General features: G+C 42.6%; 1 protein-coding gene across 2 annotated transcripts in view; it reads left to right on the top strand.

The window, feature by feature from the left end:
- HMGXB3 (HMG-box containing 3) overlaps positions 1–25,737 on the top strand; it is a 47,225-nt gene that overhangs the window by 17,719 nt on the left and 3,769 nt on the right. Inside the window, exons 7-19 of one of the 2 annotated variants that reach the window (XM_026008745.2) lie at positions 1,985–2,131; positions 2,228–2,403; positions 4,659–4,834; positions 4,957–5,054; positions 7,576–7,674; positions 9,431–9,580; positions 13,308–13,609; positions 14,140–14,267; positions 18,658–18,789; positions 19,620–19,804; positions 23,116–23,335; positions 24,167–24,300; positions 25,137–25,253. In XM_026008745.2, coding sequence (XP_025864530.1) covers positions 1,985–2,131; positions 2,228–2,403; positions 4,659–4,834; positions 4,957–5,054; positions 7,576–7,674; positions 9,431–9,580; positions 13,308–13,609; positions 14,140–14,267; positions 18,658–18,789; positions 19,620–19,804; positions 23,116–23,335; positions 24,167–24,300; positions 25,137–25,253 — 2,064 coding nt within the window. Of the gene's footprint in view, positions 1–1,984; positions 2,404–4,658; positions 4,835–4,956; positions 5,055–7,575; positions 7,675–9,430; positions 9,581–13,307; positions 13,610–14,139; positions 14,268–18,657; positions 18,790–19,619; positions 19,805–23,115; positions 23,336–24,166; positions 24,301–25,136; positions 25,254–25,737 lie in introns of both variants that reach the window. The other variant, XM_026008736.2, reaches the window with a different exon arrangement.

Below are 25,737 nucleotides of genomic sequence, written 5' to 3'. Positions count from 1 at the left end.
AAGCTCCAAATGTGTTCATGCCCGTCAGGAAATGACTCACCTTTTCTTGCATTGTTCCAGAGTTCATACTGACTAAAATTAACCCAAGAAACGTTCAGCACAGTTCCCAATGAATTGGATGGAACAAAAGATGGCATGTAAAGTTCTTTAGCCCAAGGCCTTACTCCTTTAGCTCTCTAATAATGGTAATTGAGGTCTCTGTAAGCGGGCAACTGGTAGTATTTACCTTCCATCTTGAAAGAAAGTGACATCTAAAAAGGGTAGGTTGAGTTAAGGAAATGTTAGCTCACTAGCTAATTTTTTTGCTGTGATTTCTTAAATTATTCAGTCTCCCTGCAAAGGATTTTTATCTAAAATAGCCTCCTTAGTGGGCCGTGCTTTGCTCAGAGATTTCTTTACAGGGATTTAGTTTAACTTGTCTCCTGTTTTTCTGATGACTTTTCCCTTCTCCAGTAGTCAGTAGGCTCTGTGCGGTTTACTGGGAATTTTTCTCTGTATTACTTATTCTCATGGATTTTTATTGTGTGTTAGAATCTGAAAATGCTTTACTGGAGGTTGGCTTTTTTTTTTTTTTTTTAAGATTTTATTTATTTATTTATGAGAGACCCCGAAATAGAGAGGCAGAGGCATAGGCAGAGGGAGAAGCAGGCTCCATTCAGGGACCCCGATGTGGGACTCGATCCCAGGACTCCAGGATCATGCCCTGAGCTGAAGGCAGATGCTCAACCGCTGAGCTACTCAGGTGTCCCTTTACTGGAGATTTCTTAAAGGTCATCCTTATTTGTTCTTAACTAGAAGCACTGTCCTGCCCAGGTGGCTTTGGAAATATAAGGGGTTTTGGTAGTCAGTGACTGGGTGAGAATACGGGCATTTAATTTCAGTAGCCACAGATCTTTTTTTTTTTTTTTTTTTTTTAGTAGCCACAGATCTTAATCTAATGCAGTGTCAGGGGAATCCTGCACCACAAGTTGGGCCACCCAAAAGGCTATTGCACTGTTTTTGATGAACTCTGAGAGCCTGTCTCCTATTTCATGGTGGCAGAATGGGGGGTTCTAATGAAGTTTGTCTTGTGTGACATAAGTAGTTAGAGGTGAAGCACCACCTAGGTAGAACTCAGCTTTTATGTTTTATACCTCCTTGTTTATAGTGCCTTTTGCTATTCACATGGAATTTAAAAACCTTTCTGAGACCTATTCTTGAGACAACTACAAACTTTAAAAAATTTTGTATATATATGTATTTAAATATATGTGTATGTGTACAGGTATATGTATAAATAATTGTGTATTTCCACAGCAGAGCTGATGGAATGAAATCTACCATACCAAGGACTTTTTTAAAGTAGGTTGTTCTGAAATAGCAGCTGGTATTTTTAGTGAGTTTGAATATTTTCTAGCAAGTAATTAATATGTATGGATTAATTTGACCAAGGGAGAAGTTTGTGGTATGTGTGTAAGTTAGCCTTAAGACTCACCTGAAAAGAATCTGGGACGAAAAATAGAGGTTTTCCCAAAAGAATTGGAGGCTTTGAGTCTCCCTATGTGAGAGTTGACTACATTGGGATTAACTGAATCTCATAAAGGGACCACCAAGATGACAATTTAGGATTTCTAGACCTAGTATGGCAACATGTCAGCTTCTTTCTAGATGTGGAGAAGCAGGCTTTGAACAAAGATCAGGCTCAAAATATCAGCATTTATTTGCTGGAAACTTAAAGAGAAATTTGATGAGAAATTTGTTAGGGGAAGAACAGCTTTATCCTATCCTGCGTGTTGAATACCGTAGTAGAAGGGACCTGCAGTCAGAAGACTTAGATTCAGGCCAGTTTTGTACTTGGCCCTTACATTAGCCTGTTGCTCTCTCTTGGTCTTCATCTCTTAATCTGTTGTCCATACATAGCTGTAAGGATCGAATGAGAGAATATTTGTGATGTGTTGTTCACTGTAAAATGGTGTGTGCATACAAGCAGTCTTATTTTTTCTAGGAAAAGCCATCCAAAGTCAAAGTGGAATTGGCTCCTGGTATCTCCTCCAAAGGTTCGGTGGTTAAAAGAAATCATCAGCCTGTCAACACTGAGCAAAATTCCCCAAAGGAAAATGCCTCCAAACTGACTCTGGAGAACTCGGAAGCTGTAAGCCAGCTCCTAAGTGTAGCTCCTCCAAGAGAAGTGGGTGAGGAGAATGAGTGGGAGGAAGTGATCATCTCAGATGCCCATGTTTTGGTCAAGGAAGCTCCTCGGAATCGTGGTACAACAGCCATGAAGACGTCGGTGGTCAAGAGTGGTGTGCAGCCTGAGGTCTCTCTGGGGACAACTGAGAACGATAGTCCTGGACCAGACTTACCACCACCAGCTGAGAGGACTAGCACTTCCAGTCCTCTCCCTGCTCCTAAGAAGCCTCCAGGGTAAACTAATATGTTCATATATTATAGGACTGTATTTAGAATGGCAGGTTGGGAAATGAGCCATGTTTTGTCCTATGTCCTTACAGCATTCTTGAGAGACAGAGGAGACCCCAATTAATGGTTCTTATTTTAGAGATAAAGAAACCAAGGCCTAGAACCATGGGATGATTTGCCTTTCCACTTACACTCTGCTGTCTGTGCATTGCTATTACATTCCTGTACATCTTTTTGTCATTTTCCCTACAACAATTATTAGAGTCCATTTGGTACACGCTGAGGGTGGTGTTACAAACTAGCATCATGGTTACTAGATTTGGAAAGAAAAGCTTTATTAAGTCATCTTACAGAATGACTCTTGTCCTGGTGGTCAGAGAATTCAATTGTAGTTGTGATCAGTCTCTTGATTTCTTTTTTTTTTTTTTTTTTTTTTTTTAAGATTTTATTTATTTACTCATGAGAGACCCAGAGAGAGAGGCAGAGACACAGGCAGAGGGAGAAGCAGGTTCCATGCAGGGAGCCCAATGTGGGACTCGATCCCAGGACTCCAGGATCACGCCCTGGGCTGAAGGCAGGTGCTAAACCGCTGAGCCACCCAAGATCCCCTTGATTTCTGTTTGACCTTGGACATTGTCCCTTCATATCCATTCTCTCCTCTGAAAAATCTTGAGTTGGGTATTGAAAAAATCTAATCTTTAATGGCTGACCTTACAGACTTAACAATCTTACAGAAAAGATTGTGTGTAAAGCTTGCACAGCCCAGTGCCTTGCAGATAGGAGGAGGCCCATAAATGTGGACTATTTTTCCTCCTACTTCCCTCCTTAAAGGCCTGACTGGATTTTTCATGTGGCCCTTTCTCAGAGTCCGTTGTGGTCTTATGACTAATGGCCCTTATTTGTTTATATCAGTGGTTCTCAACAGGGAACACTTGTGCCCCCAGGAGACATTGAGGCAATGTTTAGGGACCTTTTGAGATTGTGACAACTGTGGGGGAGGAGGTGCTGCAGGTATCTAGTTGGCAGAGGCCAGATGTGCTTCTAAACATCCTAAAGTGCACAGGACAGGCCTTTGGGAACAGAATTATCTAGGCCAAAATGTCAGTAGTGCCAAGACTTAGAAATTCTGGTATATATTATTTGATTTAAAATGTTTTGTTGGGATCCCTGGGTGGCGCAGCGGTTTGGCGCCTGCCTTTGGCCCAGGGCGCGATCCTGGAGACCCGGGATCGAATCCCATATCAGGCTCCCGGTGCATGGAGCCTGCTTCTCCCTCCGCCTGTGTCTCTGCCTCTCTCTCTCTCTGTGACTATCATAAATAAATAAAAATTTAAAAAAAATAATAAAAAAAAAATAAAATGTTTTGCTGAATAGGAAATAAATTCACATGGTTCAAACTCAAAGGATATAAACTGAAACAAATCTGTATTCTAGCCTGTCCTTCACTCATCCATTTCCATTTTTCTGACACAGTCAATATTCCACCTTCCTGGGCAGCCCTGGTGGCTCAGCAATTTAGCACCACCTTCAGCCCAGGGCGTGATCCTGGAGACCCGGGATCGAGTCTCACGTCGGGCTCCCTGCAGGGGAGCCTGCTTCTCCTTCTGCTTGTGTCTCTGCCTCTCTCTCTCTCTGTCTCTCTCATGAATAAATAAACAAAATCTTAAAAAAACAGTCCACCTTCCTGCTTTCTAGACATAATTTTACACACATACATGTATACATATGTGGAGATGTGTATTTGTAGGTATAACTTTTTCCTACCTTTTATACACAAATGGTAGCGTAACTTACATACTTCTACGTCTTTCCTGTTTTTATTTAATGTATACTTTGAGATGGTTCTGAATCTTTAGAGAATGAAGCCATGCAGTTCAGACCTTTTGTTTTGGGTAACTGAGTCACTTGGCAAATGTGTATTGAGGCCTTCTGTCATGTAGACTCTGCCACAAAGAAAGCTGCAAAGGAAACATGGATTTTGTTCTGCGGGGTCTTTTAGCTGCCCTCTTGTGGGAGACTGATATACTTGAAATACTAATTAGAGGCAGGTCAGGTCGTATAACTATGATAACTATTGGTATTCTACGTTGTGGGCACTGTTTTGTGCTTTTTTAATCTTCATAATGATCCCGTGAAATGTATGGCTAAAGCCCGACGGTTTACTACACTATTCCTCTACTAAAATGCTATTTGGAGATTGTACTTTCGTTTTTCTTTCCCTTGGTCTGAAATTTTTAGATTTGCCTTCTTGTTTTTTTCAGAGTTGAGCTGCTCACTCCCGGGGCCAGAGCCCCAGAGCTTAAAGGCAAAGCTCGGGGCAAGCCCTCATTACTGGCTGCAGCAAGACCCATGAGAGCAATTCTCCCAGCCCCATCTAACGTGGGCCGAGGCAGCAGCATGGGACTGCCCAGGGCCAGGCAGCCCTTCCCCTTGAGTGGTAAGGGCTGGGACAAACCTGGGAGTGGGGAACTGTCCAATGGGAAAGGGACAGGAATGGGAATTGTTGAGGATGGAGACTCAGTGCACTTAAGTCACCAGTTTGGTTCCTGATTGTCTCAGATAAAACCCCCTCTGTGAGGACTTGTGGCCTGAAGCCAAGCACGCTGAAGCAGCTGGGCCAGCCGCTCCAACAGCCATCTAACACCAGTGAGGTGAAGGTAAGATCTACTACTGTCCAGAGGTGGGCCTTTTTGCGGGTCTACTGCTCTGAGAACAGGGCTTCTATTTAGTGTATCAAAGCTATAAGCAAAAAGCCTGTTCTTATACTGGTAGACATCTGAAATGAAGCTGAGCATGAGTGAGTCAGTCATTTTTAGTTAATTTTTTTTTCTTATAAAATGAATGCATGTTTTTAAACTTCGGCTTTCGAAATAATTTTGAGGGGTGCTTGGATGGCTCAGTCAGTTAAGCATCCCACTCTTGATTTTGGCTCAGGTCATGATCTCAGGGTCCTGGGATAGCCCTTTGGTGGGCTTCCTGCTCAGTAGGGTGCCTGGTTCTCCCTCTCTGCCCCTCCCCCCCCCCCACTTTTTTTTCTTTCATCCTCTCAAATAAATAAAACCTTAAAAAATAATAATTTTGAAACTTAGGAAACAAGTTAGTAGCATAAAGTTTGTACAGAGAGCAGCCATGTACTTTTTACCTGTAGTCATTTACTGTTACCGTCCATTTTGTCATTTGTTATCACTTTGTCATTTGTGCTCCAGTGTACTTCTAAAATACATGTAACTTAAGGGGAGGTTACATGGCCTATTGCTTCTTAATATTTTAGTGTGTATTTCATAAGAATCAGGATATTCTGTTGCTGAAACATTGATACAATACTTCAGTCTGTCATTTGCATTCCCATTTCATCAGTTTTACCCAGTTATGTTCTTTATAGCATTTTTCTACTTTAGTACAGGATTCAGTCTAGGACTAGATATTGTATTTAGTTATATTGTTCCTTTAGCCTCTTTTGAAACAAATGAATGCATGGCTATTGTAGAAAATACAGAAAATTTAGGTTAAGGCAGAAAGAAAATAAATCCCATGAAATCCTGCTGCCCAGAACTACTGTTGGCATTCTGTGCCCATTCTGAGCATCCTGAGTCCTTTCCTATATTTGTGTTTTTTAAAGATTTTATTTAAGAGAGAGTCAGAGCATGAGCGGGGGGAGAGAGGGAGCAGCGGGCTCCTTGCTCAGTGGGATGAGGGACTCAGTCCCAGGACCCTGGAATCGTGACCCAAACCAAAGACAGACACTTAACCAAGTGTCACTCAGGCACCCCTTGTGTGTGTATTTTGTATTGTATGTTTTATTTATTTGTGTTTTAATAGAAATTTTTAAAAGCAAAAAACAGCTCTTACTCTGCATTCTAGTTTATAGCCAGTATAATCCATTCAACTTTAATGATAGAGTTTTTAGAGGTTTCCCAGGTGCCAAAAATTCAGTGTTCTAGCACACTTACTCTTAGATTTTTATTTCTTAGTTCTTTTTCCATTTGTGACTAGAATAATTATCAAAATTCCCTAAATCAGCATTTTTTACTAGACCTCTTTTTTTTTAGATCATGACCCTCAATAGTATATTTCACATCACAGCCCAGTAAACTTATCCATATTCCTACATATGTAAGAAGTATAAGGAAGTTATGCCTTGATTATAGGCAGTCATTTTGGTATTTTCCATTTTTGTAGAATGCTGGCTTTAACTCATTAAATTAATTTCACGACCCCTCAAGTGGATTGTGACCTGTAGTTCAAAAACCCTGTTAGACCAAATTGGAATAGGAAAATCAGGCTGGCCTTCTCCCTTGCTGTGTGCTCTACCAGGCAATGTAGAGCAGATTTCCCTTGTTCCAGATTTGCCCCAAGAAGAATATCGAGTGGCTTTTACTTTGAAGGCTGATCTATTTGTTACCCAGAGGTGGTGTCAGCACTGGGACTGTGTGGGATTTCTAGGTGTAGAGGCTGGTGATCTAGTCAGCTTTCCACTGCTTTGTAGATTTCCAGCCCTGAGATTCCCTTTACTTCTGTAAACTCTCAGTCTTCTCTGTAAATAGTTTCCTTTTGACTGACAATATTGGGTTGTTAAAAGCCATAGTCCTTTTGCTAGTCTTTTTTTTTTTTTTTTTTTTAAGATTTTTTATTTATTCATAGAGACAGAGAGAGAGAGGGGCAGAGACACAGGCAGAGGGAGAAGCAGGCTCCACACAGGGAGCCTGATGCGGGACTCGATCCCAGGTCCTCAGGATCACACCCCGGGCTGAAGGCGGCGCTAAACCACTGCGCCACCAGGGCTGCCCTCCTTTGCTAGTCTTAAGCCAGTTAAGTTACGTGAGATTTTATATTTAGTGAACAATCTTTCAGACTTTTTTTGTGCCAACATTCAACCACATATTTACATGTATAACTATTATGAGCTTTTCTCACTTGGTAGTGGTTATAAATCTGATCCACAATATTACTAATATACTGTGTTAGAAGCTGCACAGAACAGTGTGGCAACCCTGGACTTGGAAGTGATACTCAATCTCTGGTGGGCTGGTGATGCTGACTAGCACCTTAGAGGGTTCTCATGGTGCATAGCTCCACTCATTCCCTGGGAAACTATTTCCTCAAGCTGTTTCAGGACACAGCACCTCAGCAGTTTGAGGTTTTATATAAAAACACTAAATCACTTGTTCTGATCCACAGCTACCAAATGGCCCAGCCAGTAGGACATCTCAGGTGAAAGTTGTAGAGGTCAAGCCTGATATGTTTCCTCCATACAAGTACAGTTGCACTGTAACACTGGTAAGTGCAGCCACAGGTGATGGTGAGTTGACATGGAGGTGGTTTTGGTTTTTGGGCAGAGGGTGAGTAGAAGTGTGAGGGAGGTGGGGAGTGGTAGTTGGGAGTGAGAGTAGGGTCAGGGACAGATCATTGGTTCTGAAGATTCTATTACTAAAAAAATGATAGTTGCTGGGTAAATCAGCTAGATTTTTCCCAGATGAGATCTACAGAGTGTAGGCCAACTGAGCCATGGAAGGTTCTTGGAGAGTAATTGGAGATGAGAATCCAGTCCAGCTTTAGCATTCAACAATCTTTGGAACTTTCAGCCTCAATAGTGTTTTCCACAGATAAGCTTGAGAAAGTTATATTTTTCCTCCTTAAAACAGTGTCACATTCGGTACTGATATATCAAAGGATTTGAGAAGTACTTTGGTAAAGCAACTTTGTTTCACTTGGCATTTCCTACCAAGATTTTCCCTCCCTACCCACCTTTTATTTTTGTGTGACTCTGGGGCATTCTTCAGCAAGGTAAGCCACATGGAGCAGTGGGATAAACACTCGAAGGACTTAGTCCTAAAGTGGTTCTGGCTCTGTTGGTTGCCAGCATGCCATGTGACCTTGGCCAAGGCTCTTTGCTTCTCTGGTCCTCAGTTTTCACCATCTGTAAAATGCTGCATTGTTTTAGATATCATATGGCAGGGGGGGTTTGTTTTGTTTGCTCTTAATAACCTCTAATTTTGTTGGTCCTTTAGGTATCAGGTAGGCGGTTCTCTTGAGTTGAGTAAGATACACAGGTTTTGAGAGAGCAGCTGGATTTTTGAAAATTCTTATCTGATGAAGGCAGACAGATGGAGAACCATTCATTCATTCAAAAAATATTTCCTGAGCACCTACTCTGGCCAGGCCCTGTGCTGATGCTTCCACAGTAGCAAGACAGCACAGAATGGTGGATTAGTGCATAGTCTGCGCTGATCCTTAAGAATATCTTCTTTAGGGATGCCTGGATGGCTCAGCGGTTGAGCACCTGCCCCTGGCTCAGGGCGTGATCCGCGTCTCAGGATCGAGTCCCACATCAGGCTCCCTGCCTGGAGCCTGCTTCTCCATCTGCCTACATCTCTGTCTTTCTCAAATCAATAAATAAAATCTTCTTTAAAAAAAAAAAAGAATATCTCCTTTACCCTGGATGTCTGCTCAGGTTTCTTTTTCCCAGAGACCTAATTACTGCCTTCTCCATGCCATCTGTACTTTTACTTCCCTGTCCCTTGGCTACAGGAGGCTACTAGGGTTACCATCCGGGGCAACTTTCAGGACCTTTCTTTTTGGTTGATTAGATAGCTGTTTGTCATAGAAGCCTAGATCCCTGAGATTTGAGCTTAGGTTGTACAAAGGTCACGATTGTCTTCAGGCAGGGTGCATACTCTTCAGTTCACCAGAGTGACCAGCCTGCTGTTAGAACAGGCGTACTTCACTCTGCCAATGGCCTTGAATACCTGACTCTTAAGAGTCCACTCATCACTTGTTTTTTTCACAAATGGAGGAGAAGGACTTGCCAAAATTACGCAGGCTGTATTAAGTCGAAAGGGGGTAACTTTCAACTTAATACAGGAAAAGGATCTTGCTTCAAGGCCCTTTGGAAGTTAGTCCACATCTGCTTTTGCAGTTGTCACTCTCTTTGATTGACTGATAGCTGGTCATCCTGGTTTTGATTCTGCTCAGGTGTCACTTTTGTAAAATTGAACATTGGTTTTTTGTTGTTGTTGTTGTTGTTGTTTTTTAGGATTTGGGCCTGGCTACTTCAAGAGGCCGGGGAAAATGCAAGAATCCCTCTTGTAACTATGTCTACACCAACAGACATAAGCCGAGGATTTGTCCCAGCTGCGGTTTTAACCTTGCCAAAGACCGGACTGAAAAAACCACCAAGGCTCTCGTGAGTTCTTTCCCTGGACACACTCCCTAGCCCTGTGTTGAGCTCTTAGTGCACCTGTTTTAGTAGAAGTAAGATGATTTCTTAGTACGTGACTATAGAACACCAGAATTAGAACCAGTTAAGTTCTGAGCCTAGCCACCTTCTCTCCAGATTTGCTTATCTTTATTGTTAAGTTTGGTTTAGGTTGCCTAGGTACCCTAATCTCTGAGAACTTTCTAGCCCAGTGGACCAAGAGTTCATTCTCCAAAGAGAATGGAATACAGGCTGTAAGGAGGGTTCTGAAGAAGAGAGGGATAGAAGGGTTACATTCTTTAGCTCAGAGACTATTTTGGGAATTGGAGAAGGCTGACCCAAAGACTTTGTAGATTAAATCACTGCTTCTCAGGTTCCTTGCAGAGCTTGTGGCTTAACACAGAGCTTTACTTCTAGCAGTCTTGGCAAATCTCTCTGAAGTTGGACCAAGCTGTTTGGATAGTAAAACACATTCCACTTGGCTCCTTAGGGCTGGTGTTTTATTTATCAGAACCAGGAAAAATGGGTGTTTTCAGAGGTCCTGTGACTTTCCTGAACTGAACAGAAAAATGTAGCACCTGAGACAGCAGATAGAATGAGTAGGATTGGGGTGAGAAGACAGTCTTCCCCATCTGCCTTGGGGCAACACAGGATGGCATCCAGACCAGGTCAGGTTCCAAGGTCGAGCCTGGCTACTCCACATCTAAGCTGGACTTTGCATGGTGGACAAGATTTGGATGGAAGGGGAGGGCATGCCATACTCCGGGTTAAGCAAGGTTAAAAGTGAAGAGCTAGAGAGGGTGGTCCAGTCACCTAAAAGAGAAGGATATTTAGGGAGGGGTATGGAAAATAAGGCTCAGAAGGCATGTTGGGGTCATATTGTGGAAGATCCTTAGTGCCAGACCAGGCAATTTGGTTTTTAGGCAATAGGGTCACATTGAATGTCCTTGAGCCAGAGTGAGGCCCAGATGTTATGTCAGGAGAGAGACTTCTGGGAGTTTGGGAGTGGACAGGACTACTGAGGTGGTGAGGAACTATTTCAAGCTGTTTTCAATACATGTGGAGGGGTGGGGCAGGAGGAACTCCTGACTGATGAATCTCATCCCCCTGGTCCTGGCTTTGTTTCCATGCTCAAGGTGGTGGTCTGAGGTTGTCCTTGTGAGAAAGTGAAGTGGAGGTAAAGTATGTGGGCACTGATGGCCTAGTAGAAGAAACACAGGGACCAGGAATTGAGAGACCTGGCCCTGAGCTGGATGCCTTCCCTCTTCAGAGTTTTAGTTTCTCCATTGACAAAAAGGCAGGCAAGGTGGATTCCGTCTGGATATTTTATTCTCAGGGCCATCAGACCCAGAGAAGACTCAGAATTGAGCCTTAAGGAGTCTGTAGACCCTGAGGCGCCTGGGTGGCACAGTTGGGCATCAGACTCTTGGTTTCGGTGCAGGTCTTGATCTCATGGTCGTGGAATTGGGCTCTGCGCTGAGTACGGAATCTGCTTGAGATTCTCTGTCCCTCTCCCTCTCCCACTTGTGCTCATGCAAGCACACCCCCTTTCTCAAATAGGTAAATCTTTAAAAAAAAAAAAAAAAAAAGTGTAAATCCCTGAAATTGCATGTAAAATAGATCCATAGCTTCCATTAGATTTCTCTTGCTCCATTGGCTGTCCCTTGCTGGCAATGAGCTTCCTGGATCTTCCATGCTCTAATGTGGTACTCTTCACTTAGGGTTGACCACATTGTGTCTTGACTTCCTCTAAGCTCCTTGTGACATCATAATCTCTTTTAGGGCAGGTATATCTATTTTCCCATACCTTCTTCTTCTCTTTTTTTTTTTTTTTTTTTTTTTAAATTCATGAGAGACACAGAGAGGCAGAGACATGGGCAAAGGGAGAAGCAGGCTACCTGCAGGGTAGCCAATGCGGGACTCAATCCCAGGACCCCAGGATCACACCCTGAGCCACCCAGGCATCCCTTCATCGTACCTTTTGACCCTGGAATGTGCATACTCAATGTGTGGATCAGTGATTATAGAATGGAATTGAGTTCTCTATAAGTAGAGGCTCTGAACATTCCTTTCTCCTATTTGATTGTAGCTGTTGATGTGGTATGCAGAATGGAAATGAATGATGGTCCCTAGATCTGGGGTAATGAGATGACCTACCTTTCCAGGTCAGATGGGAATGAATGGTCAGGACTTCTGGCCATTTGATTTCAAATCCTACTTTTTGAGATTTGTATTTATATTCTTCTGTTTTCGGCTGATAGCTGCCTACCTGCAGGACACTTATTTTCTGACATTCTGTCTCTTTTCAGCTTACTAAATTTTAGAGAAATAAAATGTAAGACCTGTTTTTCATAAACTAAAACACTGGTCAGAGTCCCCGGATCCTTTGTCATGCACTTTGGAGTCCCCTGGTGGCCATACATTTTCCTGTGCATGGCCCATGCTGTAATTGGAGGCTGTAATTAAGACTTTGGACAGGAATGATATTCATCCCTTTCCATCTTGCGTCTGTTACTCTGAGCAAAAGGATACAAGTATTCCTGCCAACTCTTCTTCCAGTCCATGGTTCACATAGTCATGACTGGGAACACACTATCTTCCAGGGCAACTCCTCGTGTCAACTCTCTGCAGCCATTCATTCTTTCTTTCAGCAAGCATACATTGAATGCCTACTATAGGTCAGGCATTTGGAGATACAGAGATAAATAGGAGGTGGTCCCTTCTCTTGAGGAGCTTACAGTCTAGTGTGGGGATAAAGATAGGTAGCCAAACTTATAATGAGGTAAGAGTTCTTGTAGGTGTGCAGAGTTAATAGAAAGTTCCTTCTTGTTATTAAGCAATTAATTTCTGCAAAGCAACATGTAACATGTTCAGCAGGTATGAATTAGCATTTTTGTGTGCTCTTATGCTGGTATCGAGAATGTGTAAACAAGCACGGAAAAGATGCTTATACTCACCAAAGATGAGGGAATAGTCTCACCAACTGTGAGTCAGTAAATTCTGCAGTAAAAGAATGGACGCTGGGAGTATCCGGGAGGGAGTGATTCCTACTGCATTTGTACAAGGGATTAGGGAGGAACCTCCATTAAAAAGGACCTATTTTTATGAGCATTTCAGAACCTTGTTCTGAAAGCCTCTGACTAGTGTCTAAAAGAGTTCCCTTGTACCTGCAAGATAAAGGTGTTAGAGAAATACTGGAAGCAATGCAGCTACTTATTTACATATTGAAACTGTTGTTCATAGAGCTTTCATTGTTTCCCCGGTACTATCCCAAGTACTTTACTTGCAATATTTTATTTACTTTGTACAACTATAGGAGATAACTAGTATTTCATCCTTCATTTCATAGGTAAGGAAATTGAGGCTCAGAAAGATTTAAGTATATTGCTTTGGGTCACACAGGTGTAGCTCTTAGGTGGCATGTCCAGAAGTGAGACCTGGGTGTGTTCTTTTCCAAACCCCATCCCTGGTGAATGGAAGCCGACTCTTAGAACTGTTACTAAGCAGTGTGTGTCATCCTCTTGTTTCACTGAGAGAGAACCAGTGCCAGAGAGAGAAAGCACCTGCCTTGAGTCACAAAGCAAATTACTAACTGAGCTGGTTTGAAGCCTTGGTTTCCTCCGCTCCACCATGGTCAGGCCCGTCCCTCTGTTACCGGTAGCCTCTCTGATTGAGTCTCGGTGCTGGCTGATCATTCAGTCTGCTCTTTTCCCAGGAGGTCAGCTCCCCCCTCCCAGATGTGCTGAGTGCCACAGAGCCGCTGAGCCTGGCCCAAAGGGAGATCCAGCGCCAGTCCACGCTGCAGCTGCTGCGCAAAGTCCTGCAGATTCCTGAGAATGAGTCAGAGCTGGCCGAGGTCTTCGCCCTGATTCACGAACTCAACAGCTCTCGACTCATTCTGTCCAACGTGAGTGAGGAGACAGTCACCATCGAGCAAACGTCTTGGTCGAATTATTATGAGTCTCCGTCCACGCAGTGCCTACTCTGTAGCAGCCCATTATTCAAAGGGGGACAAAAGTAAGCACCCCTTTCAGAATTACCCTGTCTGTAGTGCCCGGTCTTCCTCGGCCCATATTGTACCTTATTTCAGACAGCTGTGAAACTATAGCCTTTGAAGGTGTTATTCTCTGCTTAAGTTTCCTTTGCTTTTGAATTCTAAAGTAAAATAATAGTAATTATCTATTATTTCTATTGGAAAATGCCTGAAAGTTACTGTCACCAAGTTAGGATTTTATTTACATCTGCAAGTTAGGATTTTATTTACATCTGGACTATCCAGCACAAAGCTTGGATTTGGGAGTTCAGGGGAATTGGTTAAATTGGGTAATAAATCCAGAGTTACGTTAACTTTAGGAGTGATTTCACAGACCTCGTTCCAACAGAGTGGGAATACCCACCTAGAAAACCCTGGAACACAAGCCCCACTCGGCACTTTCATTTGCCTACCTCATTAGAGTCTTGAGAATTTTGCCATTAATCCCTGAGCCCAGGAACTGCATCATGTTGATTTCCCTTCTGTTCTTCTGTTGGTGATGTTTTGGTACTAGTTCCCTGGCTGGGCCGCAGGAGTGCTGGTTGCTGACAGCCAGCCGGCTGCAGGTGGTGACTGCCCAGGTGAAGGTGTGTCTGAATCCTCATTGTCTGGCCCTGCACAGTTTCATGGACATCTATACAGGTGGGTGTCAGCCTTTCTTCCCTCAAAGGTCCCAAAGTAGGCTTGGGAACAGCCTCTGTGGGTCACACCTTTGCTCCTTTGAGCACTGGACCTTCTCTCAGATGGGGCTTCTGAGGGAGAGGGAATTTTTCCTCCTGGGTGTCTCAGCCCTAGAAGATGATGTTTATCTCTCAAGTGTTAGGACTTTTAATCTGGGATCTTTAAACAAAGTTCATTCCTAAATAACATCTCCATTGTGGAAAAAATGGAACATGCTGACAATCTAAAAAAGAAACTAAAATCACTAGTAATTGTGCTGCTATCAGATAAACACTTAACATTATGCTCTTTAATCTTTCAGATGTGTTATTTTCATCTATAGAGAATATAAGGAAGTATGAGATTAATGGGTTTATAGTTTTTGTTTCAACAAAAGTGGGATTGTGCTATTCATCATTTTGGAATATTCTTTTTAAGTTTAGCGGTGTATCATGGGCATCTTCCTATGCCAGCAAGTAGAGAAATCTATGACCATTTTTAAGGGCCATGTGGGACTCCATTTTAGAATTCTCTTTATAATTAACTCATGGTGTGTAGGCCTTAATTATTCCCTTTGGATAAGTGCTCCAAATGGAATTGCTGTGTGTTCACCCATTCCCCCTATACATTCATCAATGTCAAACATCTGTGGAACATTCACCATGTACCAACACTGTCAGAATTTGGATCTTGAATTTCACATGTAGAATTGAGTGCTGAAGATGAAAGAATATTTGTTTTTCTCTTTGTCTTCAGAACCTTATGGTGCCTTATTTTGAATTCATGCTCTTAATGTCCTGTGTTGCTCTATTTAGTTTGTACTATTTTATGCTCTTGCCAGCAGTTAATGAGAGCGCCATTTCCCTTCAGTCTGTCTAGTGCAGTAGTACACAGGATTATGTTTTTTAAATTTTAGCTTTACTTTTAAATTTACATACAGTGAAGTTTACTTTGTCGTTTGACAGTTGCGTGAGTTCTGACAAATGCACCTAGATGTGTAACTGCCAACGCCATAAGTAGATAGAACAGTTGCACTGCCCAGAACCCTCCTGTACTGTGCTTTGATAATCATACCTACCCCTCCCCCTGAGCCTCTAGCAACCAGTTGATAATGTTCTTTATTCCTATAGCTCCATCTTTTCTGAATGGCATTTATCATAATATGTAGCATTTTTTTAAATGATTTTTAAAAATGACAACATTTTTAAGTATAGTTGATATACAATGTAAGTAGCATTTTAAGTGAATCTGGCTTCTTTGATTACACATCATGCCTTTGAAAGTCATCCATGTTGGGGCCACTTGGGTGGCTTAGTTGAGTGTCTCTTAGTTTCAGCCCAAGTCATGATCTCACGGTCCTGGAATCGAGCCCCCACATCAGGTTCCACATTCAGAATAGAGTCTTCTGGAAATCTCTGCTACTCTTTATGTTCATGCACACACTCTCAAAAAGAGAGCCATCTATATTATATTGTTTAAATGTATCAGTAGTTCCTTCTTCATTGTTGAGTAGTTTTCCACAGTGTGGAATACCACAATTTATCTGTTCACTTGTTGAAAGACATCTATGTTGTTACCAGATTTTGACACTTAACCAATATAGCTGCTGTAAACATTCACATACCAGCTTTTGTGAACACAAATTTTCATTTCTCTTGGGTGAATACCAAGGAGTCAAATTGCTGAGCTATATGCTAAGTGTAGGTTTAATTTTTTTAAAGGAATTGCCAAACTGTTTACCTAAATGTTTGTACCGTTTTGCATTACCCCCAACAGTTAGTGAGAATTCTGGTTTACTCCATTTGTGAGCACTTGGTATTGTCCATTTTTTGGTTCTTGTTTTTAAGCCACTCTAATAGTTGTGTGAAGTGGAATCTCACTATGGTTCTGATTTGTATTTCCTCAATGACTAATGAAATTGAGCATCATTTCATGGTTTTATTAGCCATCCATGTGTCTCCTTTGGTGAAGTATCTATTCCATCTTTGGCCTGTTGAATTGGATTGTTTTCTTAATATCAAATTTTGAAAATTCTTTTTTTTTTTTTTTTTTTTTTTTTTGAGAATTCTTTATATATCCTGGATCCATAAGTCTTTTGTCAGATAAGTGATTTACAAATGTTGTCTTATGGTCTCTGGCTTGACTTTTCATTCTCTTAATGGAATTTTCCACAGGACAGTTCTTAGTCATAACAAAGACCACTTCATCAAGTGTTTCTTTTAGGAATTATGCTTTTAATGATCTGTCTAAGGTCTCTCTGTGTAGGTGAAGATTATCATAAATATTTTTTCTATGTTTTCTTCTGGTGGTTTTATTATTTTGTAGTTTGTGTTTAGGTCTGTGATTCATGTTGAGTTAATTGTTAGTGGGAGACCCAGATTGAGTTCTTTATTTTCTTCTTTTGCATGTGGACATACAGTTGTACCACCACCGTTTGTTGAAAGGTAGTCTTTTCTGCTTTGAGTGAGTTTCATGTTTTTAAAAAATGAGTTTCTTATGGAATGTAGTTGGGTCATTTTTTTCCACTTTTTTTTATTGTGTTATGATTTATATAGTGTTAAACTCATTTTAAGTGTACAATTCAGTGACTCGTAAATTAACAGAGTTGGTCAGCCATCTCTGGATTGCTTTGGCTCCTTTGTTGAAAAACAGTTGATCATATATGTGTGGGTCTATTTCTATGGTCTGTTCTGTTCCGTTGGTTCATGTTGTCTATTCTTTTGCCAATACCACACTGGTCTTTATCACTACGGCCATGTAGTAGATCTTAGAATCAGTGTGGGACCTCCAGCCTTCTTCTTACTGAATTGCTGTTTCCTGAATTACTTTGGCTATTTTAGTTCCTTTGCATTTCTGTATAAATCTTAAAATCAGCTTCTCAGTATCTGCGGAATCCTGTTAGAATTTTAATGGGGATTACGTTGAATCCGTTGATCAATTTGTGAAAACTTGACATGCTTAAAAATATTCAGTCTTCTAATCCCTAAAAACTTATCCCTTTCCATTTTATTAGAGTTTCTTTTATTTCTTCCATTAGTGTTTTGTAGTTTTCAGCATGTAGATCCTGTACATGTTTTGTTATATTTAAGTTACTGTGTTCAATGCTAAATGATGTGGTTCAGTTTCTAACTGTTCAGTATTAGTGTAGAAACACAGTGGGTTTTGTCTATTGAATTTTTATCTAGTGATCATGCTAAACTCACTTAGCAGCTTTAGGAACTTTTTGTAGATCAATATTTTTTGAAATTTGCCATATTTATGGGTAAAACCTGGGGTATCATTTCTTAATTTGTTGCATTTCTTTGATTACAAGGAGGATTATATGGGGTTTTTTTGTTTTTTGTTTTTTTTTTAATTTCTTTGAATTTTGTAAACATTTCTATTCATTGGAATATTTTGTTGACTGAGTTCTTTCCCATTTTATCAATCATCTTTTAACTTGTTTGTGGGTTTTGTTTTTGTTTTTGTTTTTGGACACAAAGTGTTTTTGTCTTTTGGGGATTTTATTTGCTTTTTGTTTTTGTTTTAATTTTTATGTAATCAGATTTGATCTTCTTTATGGTTTCAGCATTTGGTATCATGCCCAGAAAGGCTTTCCCCACTCCTCCATACTCTTCTTTCATGGTTGCACATTCCAGAACCTGATTTTGTGCAAATTTGTGCATTGTACTTTGTGCAAAAAAAAAAAAAAAATTATATTTATAAAATCATCCTCTTTTATTTGTCTTAAATTGATTGCATATAAATCCCTCTAAGTCTTTTATCTTGGGATTTGTTTGGTTAGGGGTGATTTTGTAGCTTTTTTATATCTCCTACACATCTCTGGGCTGGATTGTGCTCCTGGCCTTTACCCACATTGCAGTCATTAAGAAATAGAGGAAGAGTGGGCCCTGGTGGTCATGAGGGCTAAGGTGGCCCATAGAGAGGATTTTTGTTCTTGTTTTTTAAATTTCTCTACAGAATTCATGGCTCGCTTTTTTCATTTAACAGTGTATTATGGACAACTCCATGTCAGAGCAATTAGGTCTATGTTATTTTTATTATTTTATTTAAAGATTTTATTTGTTCATGAAAGACACAGAGTTGGGCAGAAACATAGGCAGAGGGAGAAGTAGGCTTCCTGCAGGAAGTGCGATGTGGGACTGGATCCCAGCACTTTGGGATCATGCCCTGAGCCAAAGGCAGATGCTCAACCACTGAGCCACCCAGGCGTCCCTATTCTTTTTTAATGAGGCATAATTTTCTGTTTTAGGAATGTATCATAATTAATGTAACTGTTCCCCTATTACTGGGTATTTAGTTTATTTCTAATTTTTTGCCATTGTGGATATTTTACAGTGAGTTTCTCTGTTGCCTCTTTTTAACTTTGCAGGTCTCTTTAATGTGGGGAACAAGCTACTAGTGAGCTTGGACTTGCTTTTTGCAATCCGGAACCAGATCAAGCTGGGAGAGGACCCCAGGGTGTCCATCAGTGCTGTTCTGAAGTCAGTGCAGGAGCAGACAGGTACAGGTTGGCTTCCTCCCTTTCCCGTACTAGTCCTGAGTTCCCTGGGAACTTTTAGTGATGGGCTTTGGTTGAATCACCTTAGAGAAGAGTCTAATAGTTTGAAAAGGATACATTCTTGGCTTCCCTGGTACACTCCTCCTTTTGAATTTTACAAACGCCCAAAGTGTGAGTCTTTCCATCCATCCAGAGACCCTCAGCACAAAAGTAAGCTGACTCTTATGATCAAAGGATCATAGTAGAGTTGGCCTTGCTGCATGTTATATTGAGACCTGAAGGTGGAGACCACCCTCCTTAATATTAGAAATTGTTTTTCTACTTGCTTTCCTTCTTTTGATACTTTTCCCTCCTAACCCTGTAGACTTCAGTTCCCTTGCACCTTGCCTGCTATGAGTCAGATGGAATAGGGCAAAGGTTCTAGGGTCAGACAGCCATGTGTTTGAGTCTTGGCTCTGCCACTTAGTGGCAGTATGATTTTTGAGCCAGTTATTCTCTGTGCCTCAATTTCTCCAATTATAAATTGAGAATGAGAATAGCTTGTTTTGTAAAGGTGTGAGGTAAGTGAAATAACGTATCTGAAGCTGTCAGCACAGTCTGGTGCCTGGTAGGTGTTAGTGCAAGACAATTATATAACTGACTGGAATTGCCCTTAGGGGTTGCCACCCAAGCCCTTGAAGGCCAGGGTGTTTGACCCTTGGGGTGGTTGGTGCTCTTGAGTGTCCTTAGAGGAGCACTCTTGAAGAGTCGCTATTCTTGCTGGCCCCTGGCTCATCCCCAGTGACCTAAGGGTCTTTTTTGTGACCTTCTCAGAGCTCTTGCTCTCATTGCAGAAAAGACTCTGACTTCAGACGAGCTGAGCCAGCTGCAGGAGCTGCTGTGCAATGGCTACTGGGCTTTCGAGTGCCTCACTGTCCGAGACTATAATGACATGATCTGTGGCATCTGTGGTATTGCCCCCAAAGTGGAAATGGCCCAGAGGAATGAAGAAAACGTGTTGGCACTGAAGAGTGTGGAAGTAAGTGCCTCCTGGCCACCTTTAGAACTGTCTTCACACTCACTTGGCAGCCACCTTCCTACATGCTGTCCCAGGAGCAGATGGCTCTAGTCCTGCCTGGGGGAGGCGAGTGGCTTTTTCATCTAAGGAAGGCTGGATGGAAATAGAGGCATTTGTTACTTTCCAACGAATTATTATTAAACATGAACCAGGTGCATTTTTTAGATGCTTGTACATGGCAGTAAGAAACCCATAAAATTTCTGTGTTCATGGGGCTCGAATTCTGATTTGGGGAGACAGGAAACAAACATTATTAATAATTGTATATATTATATTAATGTCTATTGTATAAACAGTATGTAGTAATTAAAAGTAACACAGTAATAGTAAAGGAGGTAAGAAGAGAATAGTGTGGTAAAGAGGGGGATTCCTGTTTTCTAGAGGGTAATCAGGGAGGCCCTCTCTGATACGGTGGCATTTGAGGAGAAATCTGAAGTCCAAGTAGCTTTCAGGGGAGGAATATTCTAGGCAGAGAGAGAAGTGAAACAGTCTGAGTTGGGCTTGCTGTGCATGGTTGAGGAACAGCAAGGAGGCCATGTGGCTGGAGCACGTGACTGGCAGAGAAAACAGTAGGACCTGTGAGGTTCGAGAGACTGCAGGAAGCCAGACTCTCCATGGGGGCATGTGGGCCACTGTGAGGACTTAGACCGAGTGAGATGGAGAACTGTGGATAGATTTTGATCTGTGACTTGGTTCTTGACTAAAAAATGTTCACATAAAGATAATATCTGATTTATGTGGCTTCGTACATTAATTCTAACAGTTACCCGAGAAATACGATTCTAATCATAGATGACAAAAGCAGATATATTTCCCCACCTCATTGTATAAGGCTAGATAACCTTGAAAATAAAGCCAGACTTTTAATATAAGAAAACAAATTGGAGCTGCTTGTATTCATGAATATAGATGCCACAGTGCTGAATTAGGATAATAGCCAATCATATCTAACAGTGAAGGAAGTAACCTATCATGACAGGCTTATCCAAGGAAAGCAGCATTGTTTCAGCATGAGAAAATATACAAATATAATTTGCTTTTGTACAGCTTATTTTTATTTTTATTTTTTAAAGATTTTATTTATTCATGAGAGACACACACACAGAGAGAGAGAGAGAGAGGCAAAGACACAGGCAGAGGGAGAAGCAGGCTCCATGCAGGGAACCTGACGAGGGACTCGATCTGGGGTCTCCAGGAGCATGCCCTGGGCTGAAGGCGGTGCTAAACCGCTGAGCCACCTGGGCTGCCCTTGTATAGTTTAAAAGAAAAAAACCCATATGATTATTTCAGTAGATGTAAAAAAGGCTTTCGTTCTCATTCAACACCATCTGTGATAAAACTCTTACTAAACTGAGAATAATAGAAATCTTTCTTGACCTGGTACATGGTGTTTTTTAAAAAATTGCACAGATTGCTGAACTTTCTCCCATGATCATGCTCAGGAGGTCTGGTCTGCCTGCATAGGGATGGAGTACCTGTGAGTGTGCTAGTAGTAGCGGGTGTGAGGGGTGGGGGTGAGTTTTCCATCCCAGAAGGAGCACTGCAACATGAAGTGTCTTGTTTAGGCAGTGGACCTGCAGCTCACCTGTTCACCACCAGGGGTGCTGTGAGCCCTCTAGAGAAAAGCTTGGATGCGTTTTGGCATAGCCAGCTGAGGCTCTTAAAGATTTAATGTATATTCCTCCTTTTCTTCCCAATTAAAAAAAAAAAAAGTCTATATCTTGTTCACATATCCCATTTGAAGGATTCTGGTGCATAACAAGACATATGAAAGTAAGTATAATGCTTTCTGGAGTCTTCTAAGTGTTCTTCATAGATAAAATGAACTATAAAAAATTTTGCTTTTTTGTTATCTCACCAAGAGTCTATTTTCAAACTCTTTCGGATGTGCTTGTCAGATGGTAATCTAATGGCAGTGTTAATAGTGACACAGCTAGGATTCATTGAGCATGTTACTACATATGCCAGGTTTTTTTTTATAATTTATTTTTTATTGGCGTTCAATTTACCAACATACAGAATAACACCAAGTACTCATCCCGTCAAGTGCCCCCCTCAGTGCCCATCACCCATTCACCCCCACCCTACATATGCCAGTTCTTATGCTGTGCTCAGGGCTTGACTCACTTCTCACCTCAGCCCTCTGAATTTTTGTAGATGAAAGGACCAAAGCCCCCAGGGGTTTTATTCAAGCTTACTCAGCCAGGAGGGGTGGAGCTGGGACTTGACCTTGGTCTGACTGTCTGACTCCAGAGTCTGAGCTCATGAGCATTGCCATGCTCACTAGCATTTCCTGGGACTCTGAGCCCAAGTTTTATTTTAAAAACACATCTAGCTATAGAGACCACAGATGCCCACCTCCCTGCAAAAACTCCTCTCCTAGTCCTAACTGGCATCTGCCTTTCTGATCAAGGCTCTTTCCCACAGAATCGAGTAGAATTCCCTTCACTTTTGGTATGCATGTCTCTTCTTCTCTACGGTACTGGCTATATCTCTCTAGAGACCAGGGTCTACTCTATTTCTCCCTTTTGTATGTGGCAAGTGATGTGGTGCCTGTGTGGAGAAGCAGGTAAAGGGTATTCTGAAGTCAGTGAGGTGAAACAAGTTTCTGAACTAAACTCAAATTGGCAGTTGTCCATGAGGAGACTGTCTGGTGGCCTCTCCCCTCAGGGGGACTGCATAGAGAAGGACCCCCTAGACTGATGACAGTCACACATCAGTTTGTACACACAGCAGTACGCTCAGTTGGCATTCCTTGCCCCCTTGTTTTATGGAGAGGATGGCTCCGTGACTGCGAAGTGTGGTGGGAGACTTGTGTAGTTACAGTGTGCACTAGCCCTGTAGGTGGCGGGGAACAGGGGGCTTGGCCTTTGGAACTAGACCTTCAGTCACATTCTCTTTCTACCCCTTGCTGTGGTAGTCTCACCTCAGACAGCCCCCAGACTTGTGCAGTAGTTAATCAGTGTCCTACATGTAACAGGTATTTGGTGGTAGCTCCCCTTTCCTTGCAGGTCAGGGAAAGGACTTGAACAAAGGCAGATGCAGAAGGGCCTGAGAGCTGTTCAAGTATTGGGGAGAGCTATGGTATGGGGGAGATGAATGTGGCCAAAAAGCAGTTAGGTACTAAGATATCAGATTTGGGGGTGCCCAGCAGTGCATGGCTGGCTGACACCTTCCACCTTTGTTGTCTTGAGTGGATCAAGATGGTGGACTCTTGTGTTGCTGATACTCTGTGGCTCCTATAGTTTGATCTTTTTATCCTGACCTTTTAGTTCACCTGGCCCGAGTTCTTGGGCCCCAGTGAGGTAAACGTGGAGGACTTTTGGGCCACGATGGAGACAGAGGTGATTGAGCAGGTGGCCTTCCCTGCCAGCATCCCTATCACCAAGTTTGATGCCTCTGTTATTGCCCCCTTCTTCCCACCACTCATGAGAGGCGCTGTGGTCGTCAACACCGAGAAGGACAAAAACCTGGATGTGCAGCCGGTACCTGGTAAGATCACCTGGTGGCTCACTCGGGTCAGGGAAGGGCCCAGTCCAGAGGCTGGAACATTTCCATGGCCAGATAGCATCAGTGGCAGAAGGGGGTGGAGGAAGGCCCACTTAGAAGGCTCTTAATAGAAAGATCATGACAAGGGGTCATGAAATTCCCTAGAGGTTAAAGTCAGGTGTAGAATTTTGAAGAGCCGCAGCCACCTTTCACAAAACAGTACTTTTCCTTACGAAGTGGAATGTATTTTCTGTTCTATTTCATTTTTAAAATTCTGGATATGACCCACTGAGGTGATTTTATAAGTATTGAGTATGTTGTGATCCACTAGTTCTCAAACAGTACTTCCTAACTTTAGATGCTGAGGTCCCACCTCATACTAGATGTTTTAGGGCCTAAAATTCATTTTCCTTTTTAACACCTCCACATAGTTCACTGTTGGTTAGGCGGTACAGTTTTGAAATGAGACCCACTGCTCATCGTGTTGCTGCCCTTGTGGTAATCCTTTGAGATCTTGGTTCTGAAAAACCTTAAAAGATGAAAAGCATACCGATTTTCGAGTTCTTTGCAAGGGCACTCTGCTGGATCTCTATCCTAGACGTTCAAGGTCAAAAAGCCAGTTCTGAGAGACTTGAAATATCTGCAGAAGTTAGAAGACCCACCTGGAGTCCACCTCCCTCAGCACTGAGGGCAGTGCTCAGGGCAGAGCCTGCTTCTACTGCTTGCCGGATTTAGGCCTCGTTCCCTGGTTCTCATCCTCACACTTGAGGGACTCCCTGTAACCCCTGTTGCCTGGTGGCAGTGTCCTCCCTTCAGCAGGGTCGTCTCTTACAGGCCATGGTAGTGCCCTGGTGAGGCTGCTCCACGAGGGCACTTGCAAGCTCGAGGAGATCGGCTCCTACAGTGAGGAGGAGCTCCAGCACCTGCTGAGGCAGTGTGGCATCCCCTTTGGAACAGAGGACTCCAAGGTGAGTGGTGGGGGCTTCAGTGCAGACAGGGACTTAGGGAGCAGACTGGTGGTTTGCTTTCTGAGCAAGGAGATGAGCATCTGCAACAAGTGCCTATGTGGTACACAAGGTGCTTGCTGGCAGTCAGGGAGACCTGGGGGATCATTTGCAGCCAGGTCATGACAGGTATGCAAGGCCTTTCCCTCCAATCAGTTCTTCTGGCCAAGGTAATGGGTCCAGACTCTGAGGTCAGGAATACTAGTTTTCCCGCTGTCTAGGTGTGACCTTGGATAAGCTATCTTTCATCTCAGCCTCATTTTCCTGGTTTACAAAGTGGAAATAACCAAAATACTGACCTGACAAGGTTGTGAGGAAGGCGTTTAGCAGTGTGTGATTATCGCCTCTCCAGGCCCTTTGTGAATGAGCATTGTTATATCCAGAGAGAGGGGTAGGGAGAAAGGGACAGAGGCTATGTGCGTGTGCATTATCCATTCATTATTTACTTTTCTTCAAACTAGTGTTCTTTTGAACATTTTATGCTTCCTTCAAGTTCAGATTCAAATATTAGCTTCTTTTTGAAGCATTCCCTACCCTGTGAAAAGTAGGAAGACCCCCAGGCCTCAAAGACTCTGGCACCTTGATCACTCTGGCTGGCTTTCTCTGGGACCTGGTCCTTTCAGGGCGTCAGAGTCCACATCTGTACCTAAAAGACATTAAGCTAGTAAGGCTCCAAGGCATACTCTGGCCCTTGACAGTTTATTCTCTTGCTTTGGGTATTGAAGTGAGCATTTGGTGCTGCACACCAAGCCTGGTCCCTTAGCATTTACTACTTTGTTTTTAATCTTGTCCTGCTCCAGGAACAGCTCTGCTTCTCCTTGTTGGCTCTCTATGAATCTGTACAGAATGGAACCAGAGCTAGACAGCCCCCACCTCATCTCACGGGGGGTAAAATCTACAAGGTGTGCCCCCATCAGGTAAGTGGATAACGAGGAGCTTGGGGTGAATTTGTCCATGACAGATTGCCCACACAGAATCTAGTTGATCAGCTTATCCTGTGGGAGCTGGCACTTAGGTCACTGGACAGCCTGTGGAATAGCTCATTTTGGGTCAGATGCCACCCTTTGGACTAGGAAGGGAGCTTGGGTCATCATCAGTGAATATTAAGCACCCTTTCAGATGCTAGCCCTGTGTCAGTTGTTGAAGGTACAGAGGTGACTAGTGAAGATGTCCTTCCTCTCTAGTTGACCTCAGAGAAGAAATAGAGCTACCATGGCCTAGGGGGCTAGCTCTGAAGGAACAAGACAAAGCCCTGAGATAGAAGGCAACAGGGAGCTCCTGTCTGGGGCAGCCAGAGAAGGCTGAAAGCCCAATGATGAGCTATGGAAAGAATGTTCCAGCAGAGGGAAGGGTGACCACTAAGTCCTTAGTAGGGAAACATGGTGAGCCCAGAAGAGGAAG

This window comes from Vulpes vulpes, chromosome 4 (genome assembly GCF_048418805.1).
Source record: "Vulpes vulpes isolate BD-2025 chromosome 4, VulVul3, whole genome shotgun sequence".
NCBI classification, from domain to species: Eukaryota; Metazoa; Chordata; class Mammalia; order Carnivora; family Canidae; genus Vulpes; species Vulpes vulpes.
The sequence above is the reverse complement of the archived record's forward strand: the minus strand, read 5'-3'. Positions and strand labels throughout refer to the sequence as shown.